Here is a 24,753-nt window from a genome sequence, read left to right on the forward strand (position 1 = left end):
TGTGCATGTAAACGCACTCTATGTTTCAGACCAAAGAAAACAACCTGGAGTGAGAGATCACACATCCTAAAACTCCACTGATATTTGAAACCCAAGATTATTACAGCTAGGCAACAGGCAGGAAACACCATTGAAATGAATTGAGAGAGAGAGAAAGGGGGAGAAAGAGAGAGAGAGAGAGAGAGAGAGAGAGAGAGAGGCACCATCAACACCAGCACACAAAGATGTTAACCCCTTCCTGTCTAAGGCTGGGAAAGAGCTGAAAATAGCCCAAGTATCCCAGCATGTTGCACGAGTTGCATCAGATCAGGGCCAAGGGCTTGTTTTAATCACATGGTGGAGACAGGAGGCGGGGCCAAGGGCTTGTTTTAATCACATGGTGGAGACGGGAGGCGGGGCCAATGGCTTGTTTTAATCACATGGTGGAGACGGGAGGCGGGGCCAAGGGCTTGTTTTAATCACATGGTGGAGACAGGAGGCGGGGCCAAGGGCTTGTTTTAATCACATGGTGGAGACAGGAGGCGGGGCCAAGGGCTTGTTTTAATCACATGGTGGAGACGGGAGGCGGGGCCAAGGGCTTGTTTTAATCACATGGTGGAGACGGGAGGCGGGGCCAAGGGCTTGTTTTAATCACATGGTGGAGACGGGAGGCGGGGCCAAGGGCTTGTTTTAATCACATGGTGGAGACGGGAGGCGGGGCCAAGGGCTTGTTTTAATCACATGGTGGAGACAGGAGGCAGGGCCAAGGGCTTGTTTTAATCACATGGTGGAGACAGGAGGCGGGGCCAAGGGCTTGTTTTAATCACATGGTGGAGACAGGAGGCGGGGCCAAGGGCTTGTTTTAATCACATGGTGGAGACGGGAGGCGGGGCCAATGGCTTGTTTTAATCACATGGTGGAGATGGGAGGCGGGGCCAATGGCTTGTTTTAATCACATGGTGGAGATGGGAGGCGGGGCCAAGGGCTTGTTTTAATCACATGGTGGAGACGGGAGGCGGGGCCAATGGCTTGTTTTAATCACATGGTGGAGACGGGAGGCGGGGCCAAGGGCTTGTTTTAATCACATGGTGGAGATGGGAGGCGGGGCCAAGGGCTTGTTTTAATCACATGGTGGAGACAGGAGGCAGGGCCAAGGGCTTGTTTTAATCACATGGTGGAGACAGGAGGCAGGGCCAAGGGCTTGTTTTAATCACATGGTGGAGACAGGAGGCGGGGCCAAGGGCTTGTTTTAATCACATGGTGGAGACAGGAGGCAGGGCCAAGGGCTTGTTTTAATCACATGGTGGAGACGGGAGGCGGGGCCAATGGCTTGTTTTAATCACATGGTGGAGATGGGAGGCGGGGCCAATGGCTTGTTTTAATCACATGGTGGAGATGGGAGGCGGGGCCAAGGGCTTGTTTTAATCACATGGTGGAGATGGGAGGCGGGGCCAAGGGCTTGTTTTAATCACATGGTGGAGACGGGAGGCGGGGCCAAGGGCTTGTTTTAATCACATGGTGGAGACAGGAGGCGGGGCCAAGGGCTTGTTTTAATCACATGGTGGAGACGGGAGGCGGGGCCAAGGGCTTGTTTTAATCACATGGTGGAGACGGGAGGCGGGGCCAAGGGCTTGTTTTAATCACATGGTGGAGACGGGAGGCGGGGCCAAGGGCTTGTTTTAATCACATGGTGGAGACAGGAGGCGGGGCCAAGGGCTTGTTTTAATCACATGGTGGAGACAGGAGGCGGGGCCAAGGGCTTGTTTTAATCACATGGTGGAGACGGGAGGCGGGGCCAATGGCTTGTTTTAATCACATGGTGGAGACGGGAGGCGGGGCCAAGGGCTTGTTTTAATCACATGGTGGAGACAGGAGGCGGGGCCAAGGGCTTGTTTTAATCACATGGTGGAGACAGGAGGCGGGGCCAAGGGCTTGTTTTAATCACATGGTGGAGACGGGAGGCGGGGCCAAGGGCTTGTTTTAATCACATGGTGGAGACGGGAGGCGGGGCCAAGGGCTTGTTTTAATCACATGGTGGAGACGGGAGGCGGGGCCAAGGGCTTGTTTTAATCACATGGTGGAGACGGGAGGCGGGGCCAAGGGCTTGTTTTAATCACATGGTGGAGACAGGAGGCAGGGCCAAGGGCTTGTTTTAATCACATGGTGGAGACAGGAGGCAGGGCCAAGGGCTTGTTTTAATCACATGGTGGAGACAGGAGGCAGGGCCAAGGGCTTGTTTTAATCACATGGTGGAGACAGGAGGCGGGGCCAAGGGCTTGTTTTAATCACATGGTGGAGACAGGAGGCGGGGCCAAGGGCTTGTTTTAATCACATGGTGGAGACGGGAGGCGGGGCCAATGGCTTGTTTTAATCACATGGTGGAGATGGGAGGCGGGGCCAATGGCTTGTTTTAATCACATGGTGGAGATGGGAGGCGGGGCCAAGGGCTTGTTTTAATCACATGGTGGAGACGGGAGGCGGGGCCAATGGCTTGTTTTAATCACATGGTGGAGACGGGAGGCGGGGCCAAGGGCTTGTTTTAATCACATGGTGGAGATGGGAGGCGGGGCCAAGGGCTTGTTTTAATCACATGGTGGAGACAGGAGGCAGGGCCAAGGGCTTGTTTTAATCACATGGTGGAGACGGGAGGCGGGGCCAATGGCTTGTTTTAATCACATGGTGGAGATGGGAGGCGGGGCCAATGGCTTGTTTTAATCACATGGTGGAGATGGGAGGCGGGGCCAAGGGCTTGTTTTAATCACATGGTGGAGATGGGAGGCGGGGCCAAGGGCTTGTTTTAATCACATGGTGGAGACGGGAGGCGGGGCCAAGGGCTTGTTTTAATCACATGGTGGAGACAGGAGGCGGGGCCAAGGGCTTGTTTTAATCACATGGTGGAGACGGGAGGCGGGGCCAAGGGCTTGTTTTAATCACATGGTGGAGACAGGAGGCGGGGCCAAGGGCTTGTTTTAATCACATGGTGGAGACAGGAGGCGGGGCCAAGGGCTTGTTTTAATCACATGGTGGAGACAGGAGGCGGGGCCAATGGCTTGTTTTAATCACATGGTGGAGATGGGAGGCGGGGCCAATGGCTTGTTTTAATCACATGGTGGAGACAGGAGGCGGGGCCAATGGCTTGTTTTAATCACATGGTGGAGACAGGAGGCGGGGCCAAGGGCTTGTTTTAATCACATGGTGGAGACAGGAGGCGGGGCCAAGGGCTTGTTTTAATCACATGGTGGAGATGGGAGGCGGGGCCAAGGGCTTGTTTTAATCACATGGTGGAGACGGGAGGCGGGGCCAATGGCTTGTTTTAATCACATGGTGGAGAAGGGGGGCGGGGCGCGGTTAGTCAGGAAGAGAGATAGAGAGCGAGGAGGAACGGTGAGAGACTACACTGCAGAGTGATGTCAAAGACACGATACAGACAAGATGAGCCATTACACGCTGCGCCAATGGCATGAAATGGTATACACTTCCTGCCTCCTAAGTGAGCGCGGTTGCCTCCCCGCGGCAGAGATGGGAACTTGGACTTGAGACTCGAGTCGCACTTAAGGCCTTGGACACACTGATCCGTGGTGTCTGTCCGTGTACGTTCATTTCTCTGTTCACTTCCATTCATTTTCAATGACAGCTGTCCGACTGTCCATGGAGCACTCAGAAGCGTACGTATCCAGAAGATTTGCATACGTTTTGATGGACAGAAAGTTGAAGAGGGATGAACTTTTTCTGGATGGACGTATCGGATGGTCGGATAGTCACTGTCCGTTTAGCCAATCAGAGTCGAGGTCTCGAGAGGAGGCGTTCCGAGATTTGTTTCAGTTTTTCAATGAAGATGGCGGCCGAGGCAGTGAAGGAGGCTATAATTAATGCTGTGTACACCATCCCGCTGTTGTACAACGTGATAGTCAGTGTCACTGTCTGATTTCACCATCTAATCTGGTCATTCGGTGGCATTTTATTGCCACATAAGTAACGTAGCGCACAGAGCTAACAGCTAGCTGACGCCAGCTTTCTTCTTCTCTCGGTTTATAGGCGGGTCGCTGACACCTTCAAGGTGCTTACCGCCACCTGCTGTACAAGTAGGTTATTTGTACATGCAACGGACATAAATCTATCCGTCTATCCGTTCTGTCCATTTTCTGACGGATCAGTGTGGCCAAGGCTTAAGTCGCACACACCGTGACTTGAGACTCGTCCTCAAAAGACTTGAGACTCGAGATTTTGGACTCGTGAACGATCTTTATTTTTTGGCAATTAACATTAAAGACCCATTCCGTCAATTGTCACTGTTACTGACGCCGGTGGCCGTTAGAGTAACTGCAGGCAGTGTGTGAACGAGCTGACGCACGGGCACCATACTCGCACGCGCACAAGCAGCTGCCTGGCAACAGCAGAGGTGTTGGTTGCTTTGTAACGTTAACTCATAAAAATCACTTGAAAACGGCAACCTGGACAATTTATCGGTCAGATCAGCCTCGAGATGCCCAGGAAGGATTCTGGATGAATTATTGGACGTTATTGTGGCATGTTTGGCCGTGTTTTGGCTTACATTGGCTGCGGGGAAATGGATAGGATATTCACGTTACCGTTAGGCATATTTACGACTGTTACAAATATCCACACAAGACGGTAATGTTATTAGTGGAGCTCGGTGGTAATTTCTATAAATGTAAATTAATATTAGTTAGCTGCGATTAGCATCAAGCTAACGTTACTATGTGCAGTCCCACTGCAGCTAACTGCAGTCAGAGCCTTTTCCCCCGGTACGTCTTGACCAAACTGAACAGTCAAACAATGTACCGTAAGCATAACAGACAGTAGGCTAACGTTGGGCATATTTCCGACTGTTAGATTCATTATCAACACAAGACAGTAACGTTATTAGTGGGGTTGGTGGTCATTTCTATAAATATAGCAAAATCTATTAGTTAGCCGCGTATAGCATCAAGCTAACGTTTTGGTTATAATAGGCAGACTCACCACCGCAGCTAACTGTCAAACAATAATGTTCCATGACCATAAGCATAACAGTAGTAACGTTAGGGTTGCATTACTTCACACAAGACGGTAATGTTAGCAGAGTTTCTGACCAGGTGGTCAGATACTTGTACTACGGAGTGACAATAAAAATCTTGAATCTTGAAAATCCATTAGCAAGCAGCTAACGTTATCTGGTCAAAACCACATTACAGTAGCTACAAGCAGCAAGTTCCCTTCATGAACCGAAAACACAGTCCTGACTCTAGCTTCCCCCCGATGTCGGTCACATTGCTGCTGTCTGGCCAGACGGGCTTCATTAGATAAATATTTATTTATTTATTTAGTGTGGACTTTTTCTGGAGTCTGTGTTGTTGTTTCCTTTTGCTAGCAGCTAGCGACGAACGTAACGATAGCCATTCCCGTTAGCCGTCTTCTTCGTTGGTATTTACGCCGGAGCCAGGACAAGAGGCAGGCTCATGAACGCGCAGACGTCACATCCTCTAGCTGTGGCGGGAAATGTTCACCCCTCCAAATATGCAGTATTTCCATGTATCTTCTGAACGGCTGGTCGAAGAGAAACGCCCCTGGTCGTGATTTTTAAGTTACGCCAAGGCGCATTCACTCATTGCCAATAAAAAACACTTTGTGCACCTTTCTCGCCAGAACCGAGGGAATGGGCCTTTAAGGACAGGCAGAGTAACCAGCATCCAACAACCGGGGCAGAGCAACCAGCATCCAAGAGCCAAACACCCAGACAGAGCAACCAGCAATCCAACAGCCAAACGATGTGATCGTCAAGAAGGGAGTAGTTACATACATATGGGACGCAGTGTGTCAGACCCATGTGCCAGTTTCATAGAACCGTTATCTTGGCAAAACAAACGTATCAATAAACGATATTACCCCATGATTACCAATAAGATTAAACAATTAAAACCAGGACTGGAATATGTACAGTGTACAACTACAATGTACAACTACAGTATTTAATACCGTAATACTGTATGTATGTATCTCTATGGTGCACTTGATTTATCTTTCTAGACACACAAACACACAAAATACTTATTTTTCTACTGTTTTGCCCATCTGGCCTCTATAATGCAGGCTGTGTGCAGGACACTATATGGTTATGTAACTACTTAATGTGCATAATGGTGTGTGTGTGTGTGTGTGTGTGTGTGTGTGTGTGTGTGTGTGTGTGTGCGTGTGTGTGTGTGTGTGTGTGTGTGTGTGTGTGTGTGTGTACTGTGTTCCCATATGTGCTTTTGAAGCCCTGCAGTTCTCACGGGGGACTTTTGCACAGAGTCTGCCCGGCTACAGGAGGAAGTGCTTTGAGAAACTGCGGACCAATCAGAGGACTGGGTTTGCTGTCAGGTGGTCGGGGCTCATGGCTGCAGTCCAATCAGAGGGCTGGGTTGCGGTCAGGTGACAGTGTTTTGAAGCAGATGAAAACAAAAGCTAATGAGGCTGACAGTGGGCCCAGCCAGCTGCCCCCAAACACACTGCAGAAAGAAAAACAGCCTGGACAGATGGGCAGCCACGGCAACAAGTGTGTGTGTGTGTGTGTGTGTGTGTGTGTGTCTGTGTGTCTGTGTGTGTGTGTGTGTGTGTGTGTGTGAGTGAGTGAGTGAGTGAGTGAGTGTGAGAGAGAGAGAGAGAGAGAGAGAGAGAGAGAGAGAGAGAGAGAGAGAGAGAGAGCGAGGGGGAGAGAGATAGAGGGAGAGAGAGGGAGTATGATGAGAGAAAGAGAAACAAGAGAAAGGAGATATGAAGAAGATGGAATATATGTGGATGGATATATGTGTTTTTATGTGTGTTATATGAGTGTGGAAAGCCAGTACAGAAGCTGCTTTGAAGATATAAAAAGTATTCCACTAAGTGGACACATAGATACAGTGGGTCTGTGTGGGGAAACGCTGACCCCTTCAGCGCGCTGACCACGCGTCTATGACGAGGCACGGCCTGAATCTAGTGACTGGTGACTGTGCTGTGAACACACCAACAAACCAGGAAAACGCACGTCTCCAAACCGCTCCTGTTGTTCCAGCTGTTGTGCAGCGCTCCCGCTTCCCGTGATTGGTCGTTGTCTGCGCTCCTGCTTGACTTGATTGGTCATAGAGAGCCGCAGTAACGAGTCCGGAAATCATCGATGCTAACAGCCCTGGTTCAACACAGTTTTCGCCTATGGGAGTTTTGAATGGGTTTTTGGCGCGATGCTTCTAATAAGCTCTCTGGGCAACGCTGGCTTAATCAAACGCGAACCAGATGGTAGTAACATCATCTTCACACATGAAGACCACTTTTATGAGTTTTGAAGCTTTTATGTGCCGTTAAAAGGGCGGCTAGCTAGCAAACGGCTAAATGGGACTACACTGTTGAGTCGATGGGGATATATACGTCAATAACGTCATCACTCAAAGGACGAACACGGAAATTATCTTTCCCTCACCTGGTTCAGCCCCGTTCAGCCCGGGGTAATCAGTGCACACATCAACAAAAGTCCAGGTTGAGTGCTGACGTGACGTGGAAGCCTATGCGACAGTGTGTAGTTCTGGATTAGCTTAGCACGAGCTTTTTACCTCTAGGGCTCGCATTTACGCTTCAAAACTCATGAAAGTGGTCCTCATGTGTGAAGATTATCCCGCTGAACCTTGGTTCGCGTTTGATTAAACTTGCGTTGCCCAGATACCTTATTTGAAGCATCGCGCCAAAAACCCATTCAAAAATCCCATAGACAGAAACAGTGTTGAACCAGGAAGTTCGGGACTTCCGCATTCAGCCTACAAAAATACGTCATCCCTGCGGCTCTCTATTGCCTGCGCTCCCGCTTCACTTGATTGGTCGTTGCCTGCGCTCCCGCTTCACTTGATTGGTCGTTGCCTGCGCTCCCGCTTCACATGATTGGTCGTTGCCTGCGCTTCCGCTTCACTTGATTGGTTGTTGCCTGCGCTCCCGCTTCACGTGATTGGTTGTTGCCTGCGCTCCCGCTTCACTTCACGTGATTGGTCGCCAACTGAAGTCAATGGGGACCTGTTTTTTTAGAGTGAGAATCGATTCTACATTATCTGTGTGTCTGTGTGTTCAGGCCTGAATCCACTGTTTGCCGGAAGTTGTCTTTTCAGTGATTTTGGGGCATTTTGGGGTGTAAACCACTTAATGTGGGCGGAGTCAGCGGTCAGCTGATTGTGTCTGTCAAGGTGAGGCTAGCGACCGCAGAGCAGGAAGTCAAAACAACAACAACAACAGCAACAATAATAGAGGAAAGCAGAAAGAAAAGAAAGAGTGAAGCGAAACGTTCAGAGACACGGTGAGACACCGGTGTCAGATCGGCTGTGGAGGCTTTATCTGATGACATCATCAAGATGACCAACAGCTTTCAGGGCGGGAACTTGACCAATGAGGGGGATGTGGGCGGGGCTACAGGTAGGCTTCGCTGCCTGTAGGAGTAACATTGCAGATTGTGTCTTTAAACTAAAAGACCAAGTTCTCCCACAGTTTAGCAATCTGCTCTCCAAGACTTCTCTATTAAGCCTGTACACAGACAAACAGCCCCCCCCCCTCTCACCACTGGCCCCGCGTTTCCCTCTCCAGATGGCCACCCATACAGTACCCCTCCACCCTCCACACACACACACCCACACACACACCCACACACCCCTTCTAAACCGCAGAAGCTCAGACAGCCCAACAATGTCTTTAAGAGCCTCAAGCAGACGCTCAAAGTTAGCTGTGTGTGTGTGTGTGTGTGTGTGTGTGTGTGTGTGTGTGTGTGTGTGTGTGTGTGTGTGTGTGTAGGGGGTCAAGAGCCTATAAGCTCACATGGGAGACTGAGTTCAGTTTTGCCTTTATCTGAAAGGCCAGTTTAGCAGCTTATTTAGTTGTGCTAGCCCTAATTTATATAGTCATATAAATGTGTATATACGGTACATGTTATAGTCAACAGCAACTGTTCATGATTCATTGCACTTTATATAGCAGTGAGCGAAAGTAGAGTGGTTAAGGCAGAGTCTTCCGAGTCAGCCCCCCTGTGTGATCTTAACTGCCCACCTCACAGCACATGGACCATACACGGCGGCGGCGGCCATCTTGGCTGTACACAGAGAACCTTTCAGTGGTTTATCAGTCAGGAGGAGGTCAGAGATAACAGCATGAAGGAGGCGTCTGTCTGAGAGGCAGCCAGCCCCAGCCGTGCTGCACGATCAATACGGTAGAGAGACAGAGAGAGAGAGAGAGAGAGAGAGAGAGAGAAAGGGAGAGAGGGGGCGAGAGAGGCAGGGAGAGAGGGGAGAGAGAAAATCTGACTGTCAAGGTGTGTGTGTGTGTGTGTGTGTGTGTGTGTGTGTGTGTGTGTGTGTGTGTGTGTGTGTGTGTGTCTGAATCCAAGGCTAAAGCATAAACTAAGCGAGTCTTGCAAGATGAGTTACAACTAGGGCTGGGTATTGGCTGGGTATTGGGATACGATATGTATCACGATACATGGGTCACGATACGATTGTATCACGATACATTGCGATACAATACATATTGCGATATATTGCAATACTCTACATAATTTACTGAAAATTAAAAAATAGAGCTGAAAATACAACTCGCTGTGTACCACCCAGGTAGTGTAATAATATGTACATCACTTTATATTGATAACTTTGTGGACAAATTGAGTCAAAACTACAGAGTGTTGAGTGTGTTACTGAACGCACTGAAATAAAAAGTATTCTTATTGTGTCCCTGAACAGACGGCTGTGCAAAAAAATCGATATATCACGATATTGTTCTGAAATATCGATACAGTATTGTGGAAAAGAATATCGCCATATATTGCCATATCGATTTTATTGTACAGCCCTAGTTGCAACAATAATCTCTCCAGCAGGAATGTGACTGCAGGCTTTTGAACGCATCCCGAACATTTAGCTAAATATTGCGATCAGGCGACCTGTCAATCACGGCCCAAAACATAAGTCTGCTTTATCGTCTATGTGACTCTAAATGGGAGCATAATTGACAAAATGAACATCATGCTGTAGTGAAGAAGACTCGGAACTAAGACCATAAACTCTAAATTAAAGGGTTTACTGAGGCCATAAATCAAGTGAGAAGTAGGGTCATTTGCCCATTGACTGCCATACAATCTGACTTCTTTTTGGAGCCAGTGGAGTTGCCCCCTGCAGGTCATTTGAAAGAATGCAGGCTTAAGGCTTATTGGCTTCAGGAACGGAGAGGAGCTAGCCCCTTGGTAGTAACGGGGACGACTCTTCTTCATAATAGGGGCCCTAATAAACCTAATAAAGTGCAACACTTGTTCTTCCCAGCTGTCACAATAGGCTCTTCAGACTGCAGCAACAATACACCACTGTTTACCAAACGACATGTGTAGGGGCATCATGAGTGAACCATTCCACACAGGGCTGAGGCGTTTAGCTGACACTCTCATCCAGAGCGCTGGACCATGACTGCAGCACGAGGAGACACTTTGACTCCTCCATCGCCAACAATGCAAGCAGACAAGAGCAAGGCGGCCATGTTGGACTTCAGAGAGTCAACGTATTGGAAACGGATAAGCCTGATGCACTGCAGCTGGAAGCTTTGCTTTGTCAAATGTTCTTCAGAAATAGCCGATTTTGTTTTTCATTCCTTCGAGGAAACTTTTAGCAGCAACCTCTCACACGACAGTGTGTGTGTGAGAGAGAGAGAGAGACAGAGAGAGAGACAGAGAGGGGCAGCGAAAGAGAGAGAGAGAGACTTTACACTCTCTCTCTGTCTCTCTCAGCATCACTTGCTGCTACAACAAGACATCTATTTCTCCACCTAACACCCCATGAACACATACTGGAGCTGAGTGCATCATATAACAAGTACTACTTTATCCAGAGACGCAAACTAAAACAATAAGATACAAAGGGACTATTTGTGTAAGTTGAAAGCATAGCCAAACCATTAGCAGATAGCTGCTCTTAGATGGTCTAACATTAGCTAACAGACAGCATAGCCAGATGTGTCAACAACACATTTTAGCGATCTTGAATTCCATGTTGGGTAATAATTGGGTTATTCCCAGAATCTGCTTGATGGTCTTAAGCCCTTTTCCCACATGCGTACCGGAAAATTACCTGTAAGTCAATATCGGACATTTCCCTGAATTTCCCTTCACACCTCAGCGTTCGCAAGTGAGAATCTACCGTAGTCGTCAAATAGCCGGTATGTTGGGGGGTGGGGTGGGGTGCGGCGTAGCGGGCGGGGGGCGGGGGGCGGAGGAGAGTGGCCTGGGGTCTGTGCTGCAGGCCACTGAGGCCAGTCAGAAAAAAACAAAAAACACACATGGAGCCGGCGTCCACTCTTTTGATAATATTGCTGACGCGCTTTTTCCTCAAACGTAGACAGCAACGCAGACAAATTAAGGCCAAATGGAAAGGGATATACGTGCGAACAGAAACAGATTCATGTTCGCAGTCTTCTCCGCTCAACATCGTGCAGAATATGAAGATAGACTAAACCGGGGACAGATCATGACAGTGTGTGCCTCTGCGCTGCTGCGTGAGACTAGAGCCGTCTGGAAGCGAGAGAGACCAGGAGGGAATTTATTTTGGGAAGATGCTCTGAACAATTTTGACGACGTGGAATGGAAGCGTCATTTTCGCATGTCCCGGTGTGTTCGACTACGTGCTGAGTCTGGTCCGACCCGCACGCAAGATCACCCGGTGGCGAAAACCACTGGAAGCGCGTTTGCGACTGGCAATAGTCCTTTGGTGGTACGCAACACCAGGGGAATATCGAACAATCAGCTGTGTATTTGGTGTTGGACTGTCTACTGTGTGCAACCTGGTCCGCAAAGTCACAGCCCACTCATAGCGGAAAATGACTGGACCCCTTTCTCACCTGTCTGTCTATCGCGGCATACCGCTCTTCTGACTTGCTCAAAACTGGTGAAATGGCCGCGACGACGGGGTCGCGCTTATACCGGCACGGCGCCTTTCCCACATGCAGGCATTTGACCACGTTCCGGTCATTTTGCGGTACAAAGCGCATGTGGGAAAAGGGCTTTAGTTAGCTGGATGTTATTTAACGTTAGCAGCATTGCTAACATTAGACGATACCTAACGTTAGCGATCTCATTGTCATGCCAGCCAGCTAATGTTACCCAGAGCTATTGTCTGCTGCAGCTGTAGCCTTGTCTCCTGCGTACAAAACCATTGTCTGACACATTTTAATTCCATCTGCGACCAACGAAAATATTAGGATGAGGATCTGAGTGAATCAGAGACAGAGCAGGGTGGGTCTTTGCAAAAGCACATGGCTGTGGAGGAGGGGGGGGGGTGCTACAATGCTCAGGTGCACTGGTGCAACCAACGAAAATATTTAGTATTTAGGTGCACTGGCAGATTTTAAGTCAAGTCAAGTCAAATTTATTTATATAGCACCTTTCATACACAAAGGCAATTCAAGGTGCTTTACAAAAAATAATCGAAAAAAACAAGCAGCAAAGCAATGCATACAGTATATAAAAAACACAGCCGACAGTTTTAGTTAGAATATATACTCAAATTAACAAACATGAAACATTATTTCTGTTTTAAATAAGTTACAAGGCATTCTTCAGTATTATTATTACATGTACAGTCCATTTGTTGGAAATGTACAGGAAAAAAAAAAAAAAAATTACAGGCCGAATACAGGTTTATTCTGCCGGGCTGGAGAGAGGTAGTAGTTTAGTAGCAGTTAAAGGCAAGAGTAAACATAAAGGTCTTTAGCTTGGATTTAAAAATAGGCAGAGTAGGGGCAGATCTAATGTGTTCAGGGAGTTTGTTCCAGTTATGAGAGGCATAGTGGGAGAACGCGGCTTCACCATGTTTTGATTTGGTCCTCGGGACAATTAGTAGACCAGTGCCTGAAGATCTCAGGGATCTGGATGGTTCATAGTGTAGAAGCATTTCAGAGATGTAGTGTGGGCCTGACCCGTTGAGAGATTTGTAAACTATTAGCAGAATTTTAAAGTCTATTCTAAGATTTACTGGCAGCCAATCCAGGGATTTGAGAACTGGTGTAATGTGTTCAGCTTTCTTGGTTCTTGTTAGAACTCTAGCAGCCGCATTCTGAATGAGCTGTAGTTGTTTAATAGCTTTTTTGGGAAGACCATTGAAAAGACTGTTGCAGTAGTCTAGCCTGCTAGAAATGAAAGCATGAATTAGTTTTTCAAGATCTTGTTTGGACATATAGCCTCTAATCCTTGCTATATTTTTTAGATGATAGAAGGCAGATTTTCTTATAAGCTTGATGTGGGAGTTGAAATTTAGATCAGAGTCAATAATAATTTTAGGGTGTGAAAACGCGACAAAATGGGCGCACTCTGGAGCCCTGCTCTAATTCTCACTCGATTGATGACCTCAGTAAACACTTTCCTAATGAGTTGATGGTCTCAGTCACCAGTTTCAAGTCTTCTTCACCACAGCATGATGTTCATTTAGTAAAGTATGGTCCCATTTTAGTGTCAGATAGACGATAAAGCAGGCTATGCTCTGTGGCGTGAAGTGATTGACAGGTCGCGTGTCCAATAGCAGGTGACGCTGCTGCTCTGTGGGAAAGCCCTGGTCTCGTGCTCGCTGCTTCTAGCTCCAAATAGCCAAGATGGCGACGGTCCACATGCCAAACCCAAGGCTTCAAAACAGGGTGACGTCACGGCGGCTACATGCTACATGCTACATGCATATCTATTATACAGTCTGTGGTGGAGTCTGATGCTGAGGGATTACAGTTGCCATGACACCCCCCCCCCCACCCTGAGTCAGGCTCAGCTGCCTCCTCCACCTCCTCTCTTCTCCCCATTGATCTCTTCATCCTTCCCTTCTTCCACCCATCCCTCCTTCCCAAAGCCCCCCACCTCCTGACCTCCTTCACTGATCCCCCCCCTTATGCCTCCTCTGGTGGACGCAGCCCGGCCCTGCATTCCATAGCGAGGATCGGTCCAAAGTAGCCAAAGCGGGGGGAGGGGGTTATGGTTTGGGTTGGGTTGGGTTGTAGCAGCATTTGAAGCCTTTTCTCGTGCCGGGTGCTGCACCGGGCCTGATGGCAGTGCAGGAACAAGACTAGGTCAAAACCAACTCTTTTCCAAGAAAAGCAGCTACCAGCTAACAATACATGCTGCACTTGTTGAGCACGCCGTGGCATAGCCCGATTCAGATTAAGTGCTGACCCCGCCCACCCGGGACAGTTTCGGTGCACGCCATAGCGCAATTACAAGTGGACCCTATCCTACGGTACCTGCTCTCAGCGGAGGGAGGGGGGCTACGCTGCCTGTGTGTGGGAAGAGTTGTGATCAGCAGACGTCAATTACACACGCAAGTACAGCCATATCATTGCCAAATGCTTTAGGATTCAACAACACACTTTGCTTTCCACCAGCAGAAAAAGTCAGCAGATTTTTCGCTAGTCACTATTGAGTAATAAAGTCACCAGGACACTCGGTAAGTTGGAAAGGCGCATGGTCTCGCCGGCTGTGCATCTCCAGTTGAAAATGTGTCAGTCAGTCAGTCAGTCACGACAGTCAGTCAGTCACGACAGTCAGCCATTCACGACAGTCAGTCAGTCAGTCAGACAGTCAGCCATTCACGACAGTCAGTCAGTCAGTCACGACAGTCAGTCAGTCAGTCAGTCAGTCAGTGACATTCGCGTTCATAGAGCCCTATGAACTGTTGGTTGCGGTGCAGCCAAAAAATAAATGAGCTTCCATTCTCTCCATAAGACTCGTGTTTAATACAGCGCCCCAAAGCTCAGATGCTTAGCGTGAACTTGCAGCATTATGATCTTTGTGGCGTTTTATGCCGAGGCATATTAAAAAAAAAGGCACAAAATCAAAAGCTGGTCAGTATATAGATGAGCCTGCTAAACCAGCCCGTTACTTCAGTATATAGATGAGCCTGCTAAACCAGCCCGTTACTTCAGTATATAGATGAGCCTGCTAAACCAGCCCGTTACTTCAGTATATAGATGAGCCTGCTAAACCAGCCCGTTACTTCAGTATATAGATGAGCCTGCTAAACCAGCCCGTTACTTCAGTATATAGATGAGCCTGCTAAACCAGCCCGTTACTTCAGTATATAGATGAGCCTGCTAAACCAGCCCGTTACTTCAGTATATAGATGAGCCTGCTAAACCAGCCCGTTACTTCAGTATATAGATGAGCCTGCTAAACCAGCCCGTTACTTCAGTATATAGATGAGCCTGCTAAACCAGCCCGTTACTTCAGTATATAGATGAGCCTGCTAAACCAGCCCGTCACTTGGTCCCGCAGAACAAAATGAAATGTGAGTTCACGTGAGTGGCTGGTTTACCAGGCTATATATAGATATCAGGCTATATATAGATAGAAAGTGATCTAAAGTGATATTTTCAGTGTAATAGAAACTGAAAAATAAATAAAGCTATATATATATATATATATATATATATATATATATATATATATAGCTATAGCTATATATATATACTGGCTATATATATCTCTATATATATAGAGATATATATAGCTAGCTATATATATATATATAGCCAGTGGCAGTGCTTTCACTTCCTCCGTGTGGAAAGTTCATGGTAGATCAGACCTGCATTGGTTGTAAAGAGCGTTTCCGCGCGGACACACACAGCTTTAGTGCGTTGTTGTTGTTGTTGTTGTTGTTGGCGTTGGTGGTGTTGGTGTTGTTGGTGTTGGTGGCGGTAGCATCCTGTGTTTTGAAAGCTCGGGGTAACATTCCTGTTTGAATAGCCGGAAGGCCGCTGAGCCAACATGACTGTATTCCCTCTGACAGCTTTATAGCCGCTCTGCTTGGCTGAGGCATGGCCAGCCAGGCCGTGCTATATATAGCCTCCCATACAGTAGAAGAGGTAAAAATAATAACAATAACAATATCATCATAATAACCGTAACTGTATTTAGCACCTTTAAAAACAGAGTTTACAAAGTGCTTTGACATAGAAAATAGAAATGGAATAGAAAAAGCCGAATACTCAAATTATGAATTTAAAAGGCAATAAAACAATAATAAACGTGGATAAACTTTCTATGGCAGAGCTGGAAAAGAGCAAGCATACGAATAGTGGTATGCTTGTAGGATGAAAATCAAAATAAATAAAATAATAATACAATCAGATAAAAGTAAGATAAAGTTCAGATAAAAAATGTAAAAAGGCAATGGAAAGGTGACAAAAAGATGATAAAACAAGATGATAAAAAGCGGATAAAAGTAAAGAAAATATATTAAAAAGACGACATCACATAAAAGCAAGTCTATAATAAAAAGAGGTTTTAAGAAGCGATTTAAAAGAGGTCACTGGTAGAAAATAATAGAAAATGGAATTTGGCTCCCAGTATTACTTCCACTTTCAAAAACACCAAGGATAATGTGAGGGAGAGACATCTCATGGCATGTGCATTGTATCTGAAAGCTGTGTGCATGATGCAGTGCAGTGCAGTGCAGTGCAGTGCAGTGCAGTGCAGTCTCTGCCCACTTCCTGTCTGTGGGATGGTCTGCCGCCGATGAAAGCTGCTGCTGGAGGGAGAGCAGGGAGGCTCCAGCAGCCACACCCAGCTAGTCTCACTACAGGCACAGACACAAGCATCTCCCCTCTCACCACCTCACCCAGCCAGCCTCACTACAGACACAAGCATCTCCCCTCTCACCACCTCACCCAGCCAGCCTCACTACAGACACAAACATCTCCCATAGGGGATCTGCCCAAATTAACAGGGCTTTCAAAAAGCCATAGTCGGTGGAGAGGATTCGCTGTTCGGGGGCTTATATTGTCATTTTGGAAAACCAAACTAACCTGGGTTCAGACCCCTTTGTGTTGATGCATGCCAAAGCCAGAGGAAGTGGGTTTCTAATCTGGCAATCAAAGACAAGCCGACTTCTCCTCGCTGCACTGATGACTTCCACTGCACGACTTCCTGACATCTGACAAACATTCATCGCTCCCTGCCAACACTGACGACGGCCCTGCCACAAACTGTTCAACATTTCTTCTTCTGCCACAAACTGTTCAACATTTCTTCTTCTGCCACAAACTGTTCAACATTTCTTCTTCTGCCACAAACGGTTCAACATTTCTTCTTCTGCCACAAACGGTTCAACATTTCTTCTTCTGCCACAAACGGTTCAACATTTCTTCTTCTGCCACAAACGGTTCAACATTTCTTCTTCTGCCACAAACTGTTCAACATTTCTTCTTCTGCCACAAACGGTTCAACATTTCTTCTTCTGCCACAAACTGTTCAACATTTCTTCTTCTGCCACAAACTGTTCAACAGTTGTTCTTCTGTTCGGGGGGAAAATCCACCTTTGGATTTGTGCGATTGCCTGATCAACTTAGCAGCGTGTCTCAACGAGGCTGAAACAATTACAGCTGTGGAATGAAGGAGAGAAGCTCAGTCAGTCATAATTGGGTTAAACTATTTCCTCTGAGAGAGGGGGATTCCCAAGCCCACATGCTGACTTTGGGCTCATCCTAAAATATATATTCCTCTGCACTGATTTCTGTTTGCCTTTCCATGCACTTCTTCTTTCTTACATGGTCACCCTATGGCAGGGATGGGCAGCTTTAATGATAGAGAGGAGAGGGCCACACAAAAAAGTCCACGCTACCAGAGGGCCAGATTGTGACCGTGCACTTCCCCCAGTAGCCTACTGTAACACCATCACTCCCAATTATATAGCTACTAATGAATAATAGCTACTAATGAAAAGGACTGGTAATCAAAGTTTACCAACATTTGTATTTTTCATGTTCAAATGTACTAATTGTTCCATTCAGATGACACCAGAAGCTTTGCTCTAGCTTTAAAACAACCTGCTACAGCAATTTGATGGGGTACATCACCCAAATATGTCATATTAATCAGATTAGTAATGTTGCATGTGCAATGTGCATCCTGGATATAGTTTGATACAATAGCGTTACTTAGCTCAAATGCTAACGTTAAACAGTATGTGAATGGACAATGCTAATGCCATTAGCGCCATGTTCTGGGATGTACAGTAAAATAAAAATACTGATTTGGGTGGTCTAACCCCATTGGTTCCCAAACTGGGAACCGGTGGTCCGTGGGGCTCCGCCTGGTGGTCCGCCAGAGAATTGCACAAAAAGAAAATTATATATATATATATATATATACCGTATATATATATACCGTATATATATATATATATATATATATATATTTTTTTTTTACAGACAACAGTTTTTACATACACATTAACCCTGAGGAGTTGCCGGATTGGGCCGATTTTCGGAAAAATCGCGATATTTGAACATTTACTTTCAGAGGCTGCAGCAGGCTCAGTTTTAAAGCCAGAGTGAAGTTTCTGGTATCGTATGAAACTAGAAGACTTAAAGGAGAATCTCTGTTTTTTACACCACGGTCCTCATTTCCAGCTTAAAATATGATGTTTTCTACCCACAAATACTTTTGGGTTCATTCGGATCCCCACAGAAGATTTGTCACACCGAGTACACTCCTCAAACACTCAAACAGGCTAGAACGGGAGCCTGCGGGGCATGCTGCACGCGCTCTGTAAATGACACTTTTTCGGTCACATCGCGGTTCATTCTGGTTGTAAATATAATTATTTAGCTAATAGCTAGAAGCTAAGCTAACACCAACACAACAGTCAACGTTGATCTGCCCCGGATGGGGTTACAGTGCTCATCTTCTTCTGTGGTTTCTCTTCTTACCACACTTCTTCAGAGAAACCACAGAAGAAGAAGATGAGCACTGTAACCCCATCCGGGGCAGATCGGAGCCGACTCTTCTGTTGTTGTATAAATTATATTTACAACCAGAATGAACCTCAATGTGACAGAAAAAGTGTCATTTACAGAGCGCGTGCAGCATGCCCCGCAGGCTCCCGTTCTAGCCTGTTTGAGTGTTTGAGGAGTGTACTCGGTGCAACAAATCTTCTGTGGGGATCCGAATGAACCCAAAAGTATTTGTGGGTAGAAAACATCATATTTTAAGCTGGAAATGCGGACCGTGGTGTAAAAAACCGAAATTCTCCTTTAAGGAATCGATTTGTACCAACCATGTCATGCTAGCTTGTCAGGAATGTAGCTAAATAACACTCCAAAGTTAGGCTAAATTTTGGCGAGGGATTTTTTTTGCCCAAAAGGGTCCTCTTTTTCATAGCCTAATGTTGGCAGGTGTGTGTGTGTGTGTGTGTGTGTGTGTGTGTGTGTGTTGTGTGTGTCCATTTTGAACCAGATAGATAGTAGCCTTATATTGTTATTCAGCCTTTCTGCTGCTATTGCATGGTTAAATCAGCTAATTTTATTTTATGGGGGGGGGGGGGGGTATATGCAGTGGATGTGGTCCCTGGGAAATGTGGTTTGGTACATAGTGGTACTTGGTCGGAAACTTACATAGTAACAGCTCAAGGGGTACATAAGCCAGAAAAGGTTGGGAAACACTGCCCTATGGCATCATGAGTTTTGTCAGGGGACTGTGACCCTTGACCCCCTTGCTAATGGTTGCTTGTAATGATGGTGGTTTAGGTAATGACTCAATGTGAAGAACATCAGCCTGATGCCTTACAGTGGATATAAATGCTTTAGTATGTGCTTTTCTGGGATGCAGGTCTTTGTAGCTGCTAAACAAAAACACCTTTGTGCTCTCTCTCTCTCTCTCATTCAAAGGGCTTTATTGGCATGATAAGGTGCACATTCTTACATTGCCAAAGCATACATTAGCAACACTTAGCAGTTACAAAGAATCAAAAACAGAAAACAAGACATTTTGTTACCCAGTAACATAAATCACAAAATCTGAAGATATTCAAAGAGGAAGATAAAAGAAAATTAAATGGAATGTGATAAGATACAATATAATAGAAGACTATTGTTGACGGGAATCAGAATTCTCTCTCTCTCTCTCTCTCTCTCTCTCTCTCTCTCTCTCTCTCTCTCTCTCTCTCTCTCTCTCTCTCTCTCTCTCTCTCTCTCTCTCTCTCTCTCTCTCTCTCTCTCTCTCTCTCTCTCTCTCTCTCTCTCTCTCTCTCTCTCTCTCTCTCGCTCTCTCTCTCTCTCTCTCTCTCTCTCTCTCTCTCTCTGGTTGATGCACACAGCTGCAACACCCCTGGGTTAGTCACACTCTGCATCTATTGGCTGGCCTGTGAGTGGGGAACCTCGACCAATTGCAAAGAACTGAGGATCAAGTGTACGAGTGTGCGCACACACAGGGAAGAGATGCTGGGTTCATCCTGGCCAAACTTGGTGATCTTCGTGATTCACAGAATCCTGAAATGACGTGGAGGTTAATTTGCCTTCCAGTGGGTCTGAGTATTTCCACAACCACTTGCTTCCCTTTAATGAAACACTTCGAGCGGCCACCAGTCTCGCCCTGAGCCACACAGTTGAGGCTTTAAAAAAAGTCAAAAAGCACAGACACACATAGTTTTCCACAATGCTGTTGTCTTGTCTCGGCCCAGAGAAACATGTACAAAGGCTCCCAGCCGCAGCATAGCACTCTGCCTGCCTACTTGTGCTTCATAATGTACACACACTCCAGCACGCACATGTGCAGGCGCTAACCAAAGCTAGCCGCCAGGCTGGCGTTCTCGTCAGTGACTATATGATCGGATTCGATGCCCAGTTACCCAACGAGGAGGCGTGTGTGTGGTCTGCTGCCCTGACCGCAGATCATTTGTTTTTGACATTTTTCCCTGTAGCTTTTCTTATTGGCTACAACAAATGCTAACTATGCCAACTAGCTAGCTAGCTACCATTGTGACATAACAAATATGTTGGGATAAGAAAATCTCACTACTAGCTACAGTACCTCATGTTTCACAGCAGTTTTTTCCAAGCTGGACTGAACTCAAGGTTGGAATTATAAATGATACAATTTCTTCTGACTAAAAGCACCCCAACTACCGACTTCTACTCATTCCAAACAAACAACTTCCTTCCTCTGTTTGGTCATGGCGGCTATCACTGCTCGTGCCAGGGATTCCATAAAAACACATCATTCCATGCCTCACGTCCTGCATCACAAACGTGTTGTGTGCCTGATGCGCGTTCTCTTCGTTGGCTCTTGTCACATTTCCATGAGCGTACCACAGCCTTGACCATAAGCCCGCTCTAACCAGAACCTCTGTGACACCATGCCTCAACACAACCACCTCCTCTGCCTTGAAACCAGAGCACGGGCTGAGATGCTCATGGACCTCGCCGAAGCGTGGGCTGCTACGTCCTGCAAAACCACGCCCATCCCACCGAGATACCGGGTTTTTTGTGAGTCTCCCGACTCCCACTCACGCTAGTAACTACCCACTTCTTCTTAATGTTGATTCCAAAACCAAATGTAATGTATGGCTATGTTAAGCAGTTAATTTGGCATTAGCCATATGCCTGTAATAATATCTATTACTACGGTAATGAAGACAGAGCAGGGCTAATCTGCTGTGTAGGGGCTGTTCACACATAACGTTAGCGTTTTTGCATGATGGAGAAAGCGCTGCCTGGAGCACTTTGTGTGAGGAGAGAAACACGGTAAACGGACGGACCGTGATAAGGTGATCTGACGTTAGCTTAGCAGCTGTTAGCATACCTCAGTATGCTAGCTCAGTAAAAATGTTGCAGATTAGTAAACCCTGCGTTAAAATAAAAAGCAGCATCATTCTGAACATGGCTCAGAACAAGTCCAGACACATGCAGCAGCCCTGACCCAGTCCGCTCCTCTCATTTCTACCAGGCAACAGCAAACCTCGACAGGATGTGATGTCATTTCTACCAGGCAACAGCAAACCTCGACAGGAAGTCAGCTGTGATTGAGAATCCTACAGTCTATGGGACAAACAGAACTGTGGGCTGCAGCAGCACCCATGCTCCACCGGGTGCCTTTCTCAGTGTATTGGACCTACTACAGTAGGCCATCACTGCTGCCTGCCTGCCTGGGAAACGCTGTGTGCACAAAATGCGCAGTGAAACACGCCCACCCAACAGCACACAAGTCGCTCAGCGTGGTAATGATGCTGTCATGCATGGAGACACTGGTGTGTTCAGTGCATGACCAGGGCGTGGAGGAGGACAGCTGGAATCAGGCCAAACTAGGTGTGTGTGTGTGTGTGTGTGTGTGTGTGTGTGTGTGTGTGTGTGTGTGTGTGTGTGTGTGTGTGCGCGCGTGTGTGTGTGTGTGTGTGTGTGTGCGTGTGTGTATAGGCTAATCTCTGCATCCACACAAACACATGAATGGATGTGAAGCCAGCTCAAAGAGAGATAATCCAGTCCAGACCGCAGCGGTCCGAACTGAGGGAGGCAGGGAGGCAGGGAGGGGGGTGCGTGGCTTCGTGCTATAATAAACCCTGCCTGGGCTGGGCCCAGCCAGCCGGGCGGGATAGATGCGCGTTTGTGCTCCTGCTCCAGTTTCCACCGAGAGGACAAATCAAACCCACCTTGTAGACTTGTCCGTAGGTGCCGTTGCCGACCACTTCCACCAGCTCGAAAATTCCAGCCGGGTCCTGGATGAGGGGACAAGTGACAAACAGGAAAAGGGTTGCTTATTTATGAGCTATAATTATAAGGGTATGTTCGGTCCGTGAGCCGGTTGCGCCCGATGTCTGGCCTCCCATGCCAGCGCATAGACAAAGAGCAGCCCCAAAAGACAGAGCAGGGCTCAACAACAACACTGTTTAGAAGCTGCTTTATGTATCAAACACACTCACCCGCAGAGACGCCAGGTCTATGTCCACCAGGCTCTTGGCTGGAGAGTCGTTCGCCATGTTGTAACGCTAATACAGATCAGATTTCGCCGTGTTCCGCTAGAGAGAGCCCGGCTCCCTGTCTCATCCTCGGCCGGTTGGGTTCTAATAATCCCCGGGTTGATCACTTCAATCCAAGGCGCGGTTTCCTCCTCTGTAATCCCACACTGAAGCAGCGCTGCCCCGCTACATACCGACCGACTCACTCACTGACCCACCTACTGCTGAAGGCTTCGCTCTGCCTCTCTCTCCCCCTCCCTCGCTCGCTCTCTCTGTCTGTCCTTCTGTCTATATTCCCCGCCCCTCGTCTCTCCCCCTCTCTCTCAATTCAATTCAATTCAAATGGGCTGTATTGGCATGATAGGGTGCATCTTACATTGCCAAAGCATACATTAGCAACACTTAGCAATTACAAAGAATCAAAAACAGAAAACAAGGCATTTTGTTACTCAGTAACATAAATCACAAAATCTCTCTCTCTTTCTCCATCTCTCTCTCTCTCTCTCTCTCTCTCTCTCTCTCTCTCTCTCACACACACATACACACACACACACACACACACACACACACACACACACACACACACACACACACACACACACACACAATCACTCCATCTTCCAATGTGCTTTATTATTGGCATGATTTGAAGTACAGTTCAATAGGCTACATATTGCCGGATTTGGTAGGATCAATCAATAATAACTGCAGTGACAACAAAAACCTCTAGGCCTATATAAAATCAAACATCGTTAATAGGCTAGACTAGGGTTCCCAAACAGTTTAAAGTCCTGTAACCCCTCATTCAGCCTCCCGCTGTACACAGCACTAGCTATGGGTACCCCATCGAATGACTGGCCTACATACAGTATAGTAGGCCTAGTATTATACTGGCCTATACGCAGCTCGGCTGTGCGTGGCCTCACCTGCTCTATTGGCATTGGCATTGCAGGGCACAATTGTTTCAAAATTATCTATTAGTTAAAAAATGTACCCTATTCACCGGAATTTGGGGCCCTCTTGGGACGCCATCTTGGATTTGTCAGTCAAGGCTCACCTGGTAGCACACATACCATGAAGGCCCGGTCCTTCGCGCAGCCGACCAGGGTTCGAATCCGACCCGCGGTCCTTTGCCACGTCATCCCCTCTCTCTCCCCTCTCTCTCTCCTCACCTTTCCTGTCTGCCTACTGTCCAAATAAAGGCAAAAATGCTGGGGGGGGTAATTTCACTGATTCACTTTCCACTACCATAATGATGTCATAAATCATGTAATCAGTGATGTCACTCGAGCAATTGCGATGTCATCAGTGATGTCACTCGAGCAATTGCGATGTCATCAGTGATCTAACTCGAGCGATAGTGATGTCATCGGTGCTGTCACTCGAGCCATTGTGATGTCATCGGTGCTGTCACTCGAGCCATTGTGATGTCATCAGTGATTGATGTTCAACATCATATAATGTCCACTCCACAAACTCTTCCGTTTGAGAGGCAGCATGCACACACACAGACCTGAAGGAATGGCTGCTCAAGCAGGGCATGAGCTCCACTATGCCGCCTGGAGAGGAGACCTGGACAAACTGATGACGCTGCTGCAGGAAGACCGCTTCAAAAGCTCTATCAATGAGAGGAGGTTTGTGAGCTTCTACTACAATTCATTGACCCCTCTGGGGTTTGCAGCCAGGTGGGGTCGTGCGGCCTGTGTGGCCTACCTGATCACCCAGGGAGCCCAGGTAGACCTAGCTGATGGAATAGTCTACACGCCTCTCGACTGGGCCGTGGTCAACGGTCACCTGGACTGCGTCCAGATCCTCCTGGAAGCCGGGGCTGACCCCAACAGAAGATGGGGCCTATACGCAGACACACCGGTCTGGCGTGCTGCCCGGGTGGGAAGGCCGGACATACTGCAGGAACTCATCAGGTTCCGTGCTGCTGTTCCTGTTAACATAGACAGTGTTCACACCCTTGAGAGGTCTCCTCTCTACATGAGCGCCGCCTGCCACCACCTGGAGTGCTTCCGCCTGCTGCTCCAGGCCGCTGGCGTTC

The 24,753-nt window shown here is 47.4% G+C and overlaps 1 protein-coding gene across 1 annotated transcript in view; it reads right to left on the reverse strand.

Annotated features, from left to right (window-relative positions):
• LOC310779060 (mitogen-activated protein kinase kinase kinase kinase 4-like) overlaps window positions 1-22,888 on the reverse strand; it is a 161,626-nt gene extending 138,738 nt beyond the window's left edge. Inside the window, 2 exon segments of the mRNA XM_083639557.1 lie at window positions 22,401-22,466; window positions 22,671-22,888. Coding sequence (XP_083495683.1) covers window positions 22,401-22,466; window positions 22,671-22,727 — 123 coding nt within the window. The 5' untranslated portion in view covers window positions 22,728-22,888.
• Window positions 22,889-24,753: the final 1,865 nt, after the last annotated feature.

The sequence above is a fragment of the Poromitra crassiceps genome (assembly GCF_964638095.1).
Source record: "Poromitra crassiceps genome assembly, chromosome: 6".
Taxonomy (NCBI): Eukaryota; Metazoa; Chordata; class Actinopteri; order Beryciformes; family Melamphaidae; genus Poromitra; species Poromitra crassiceps.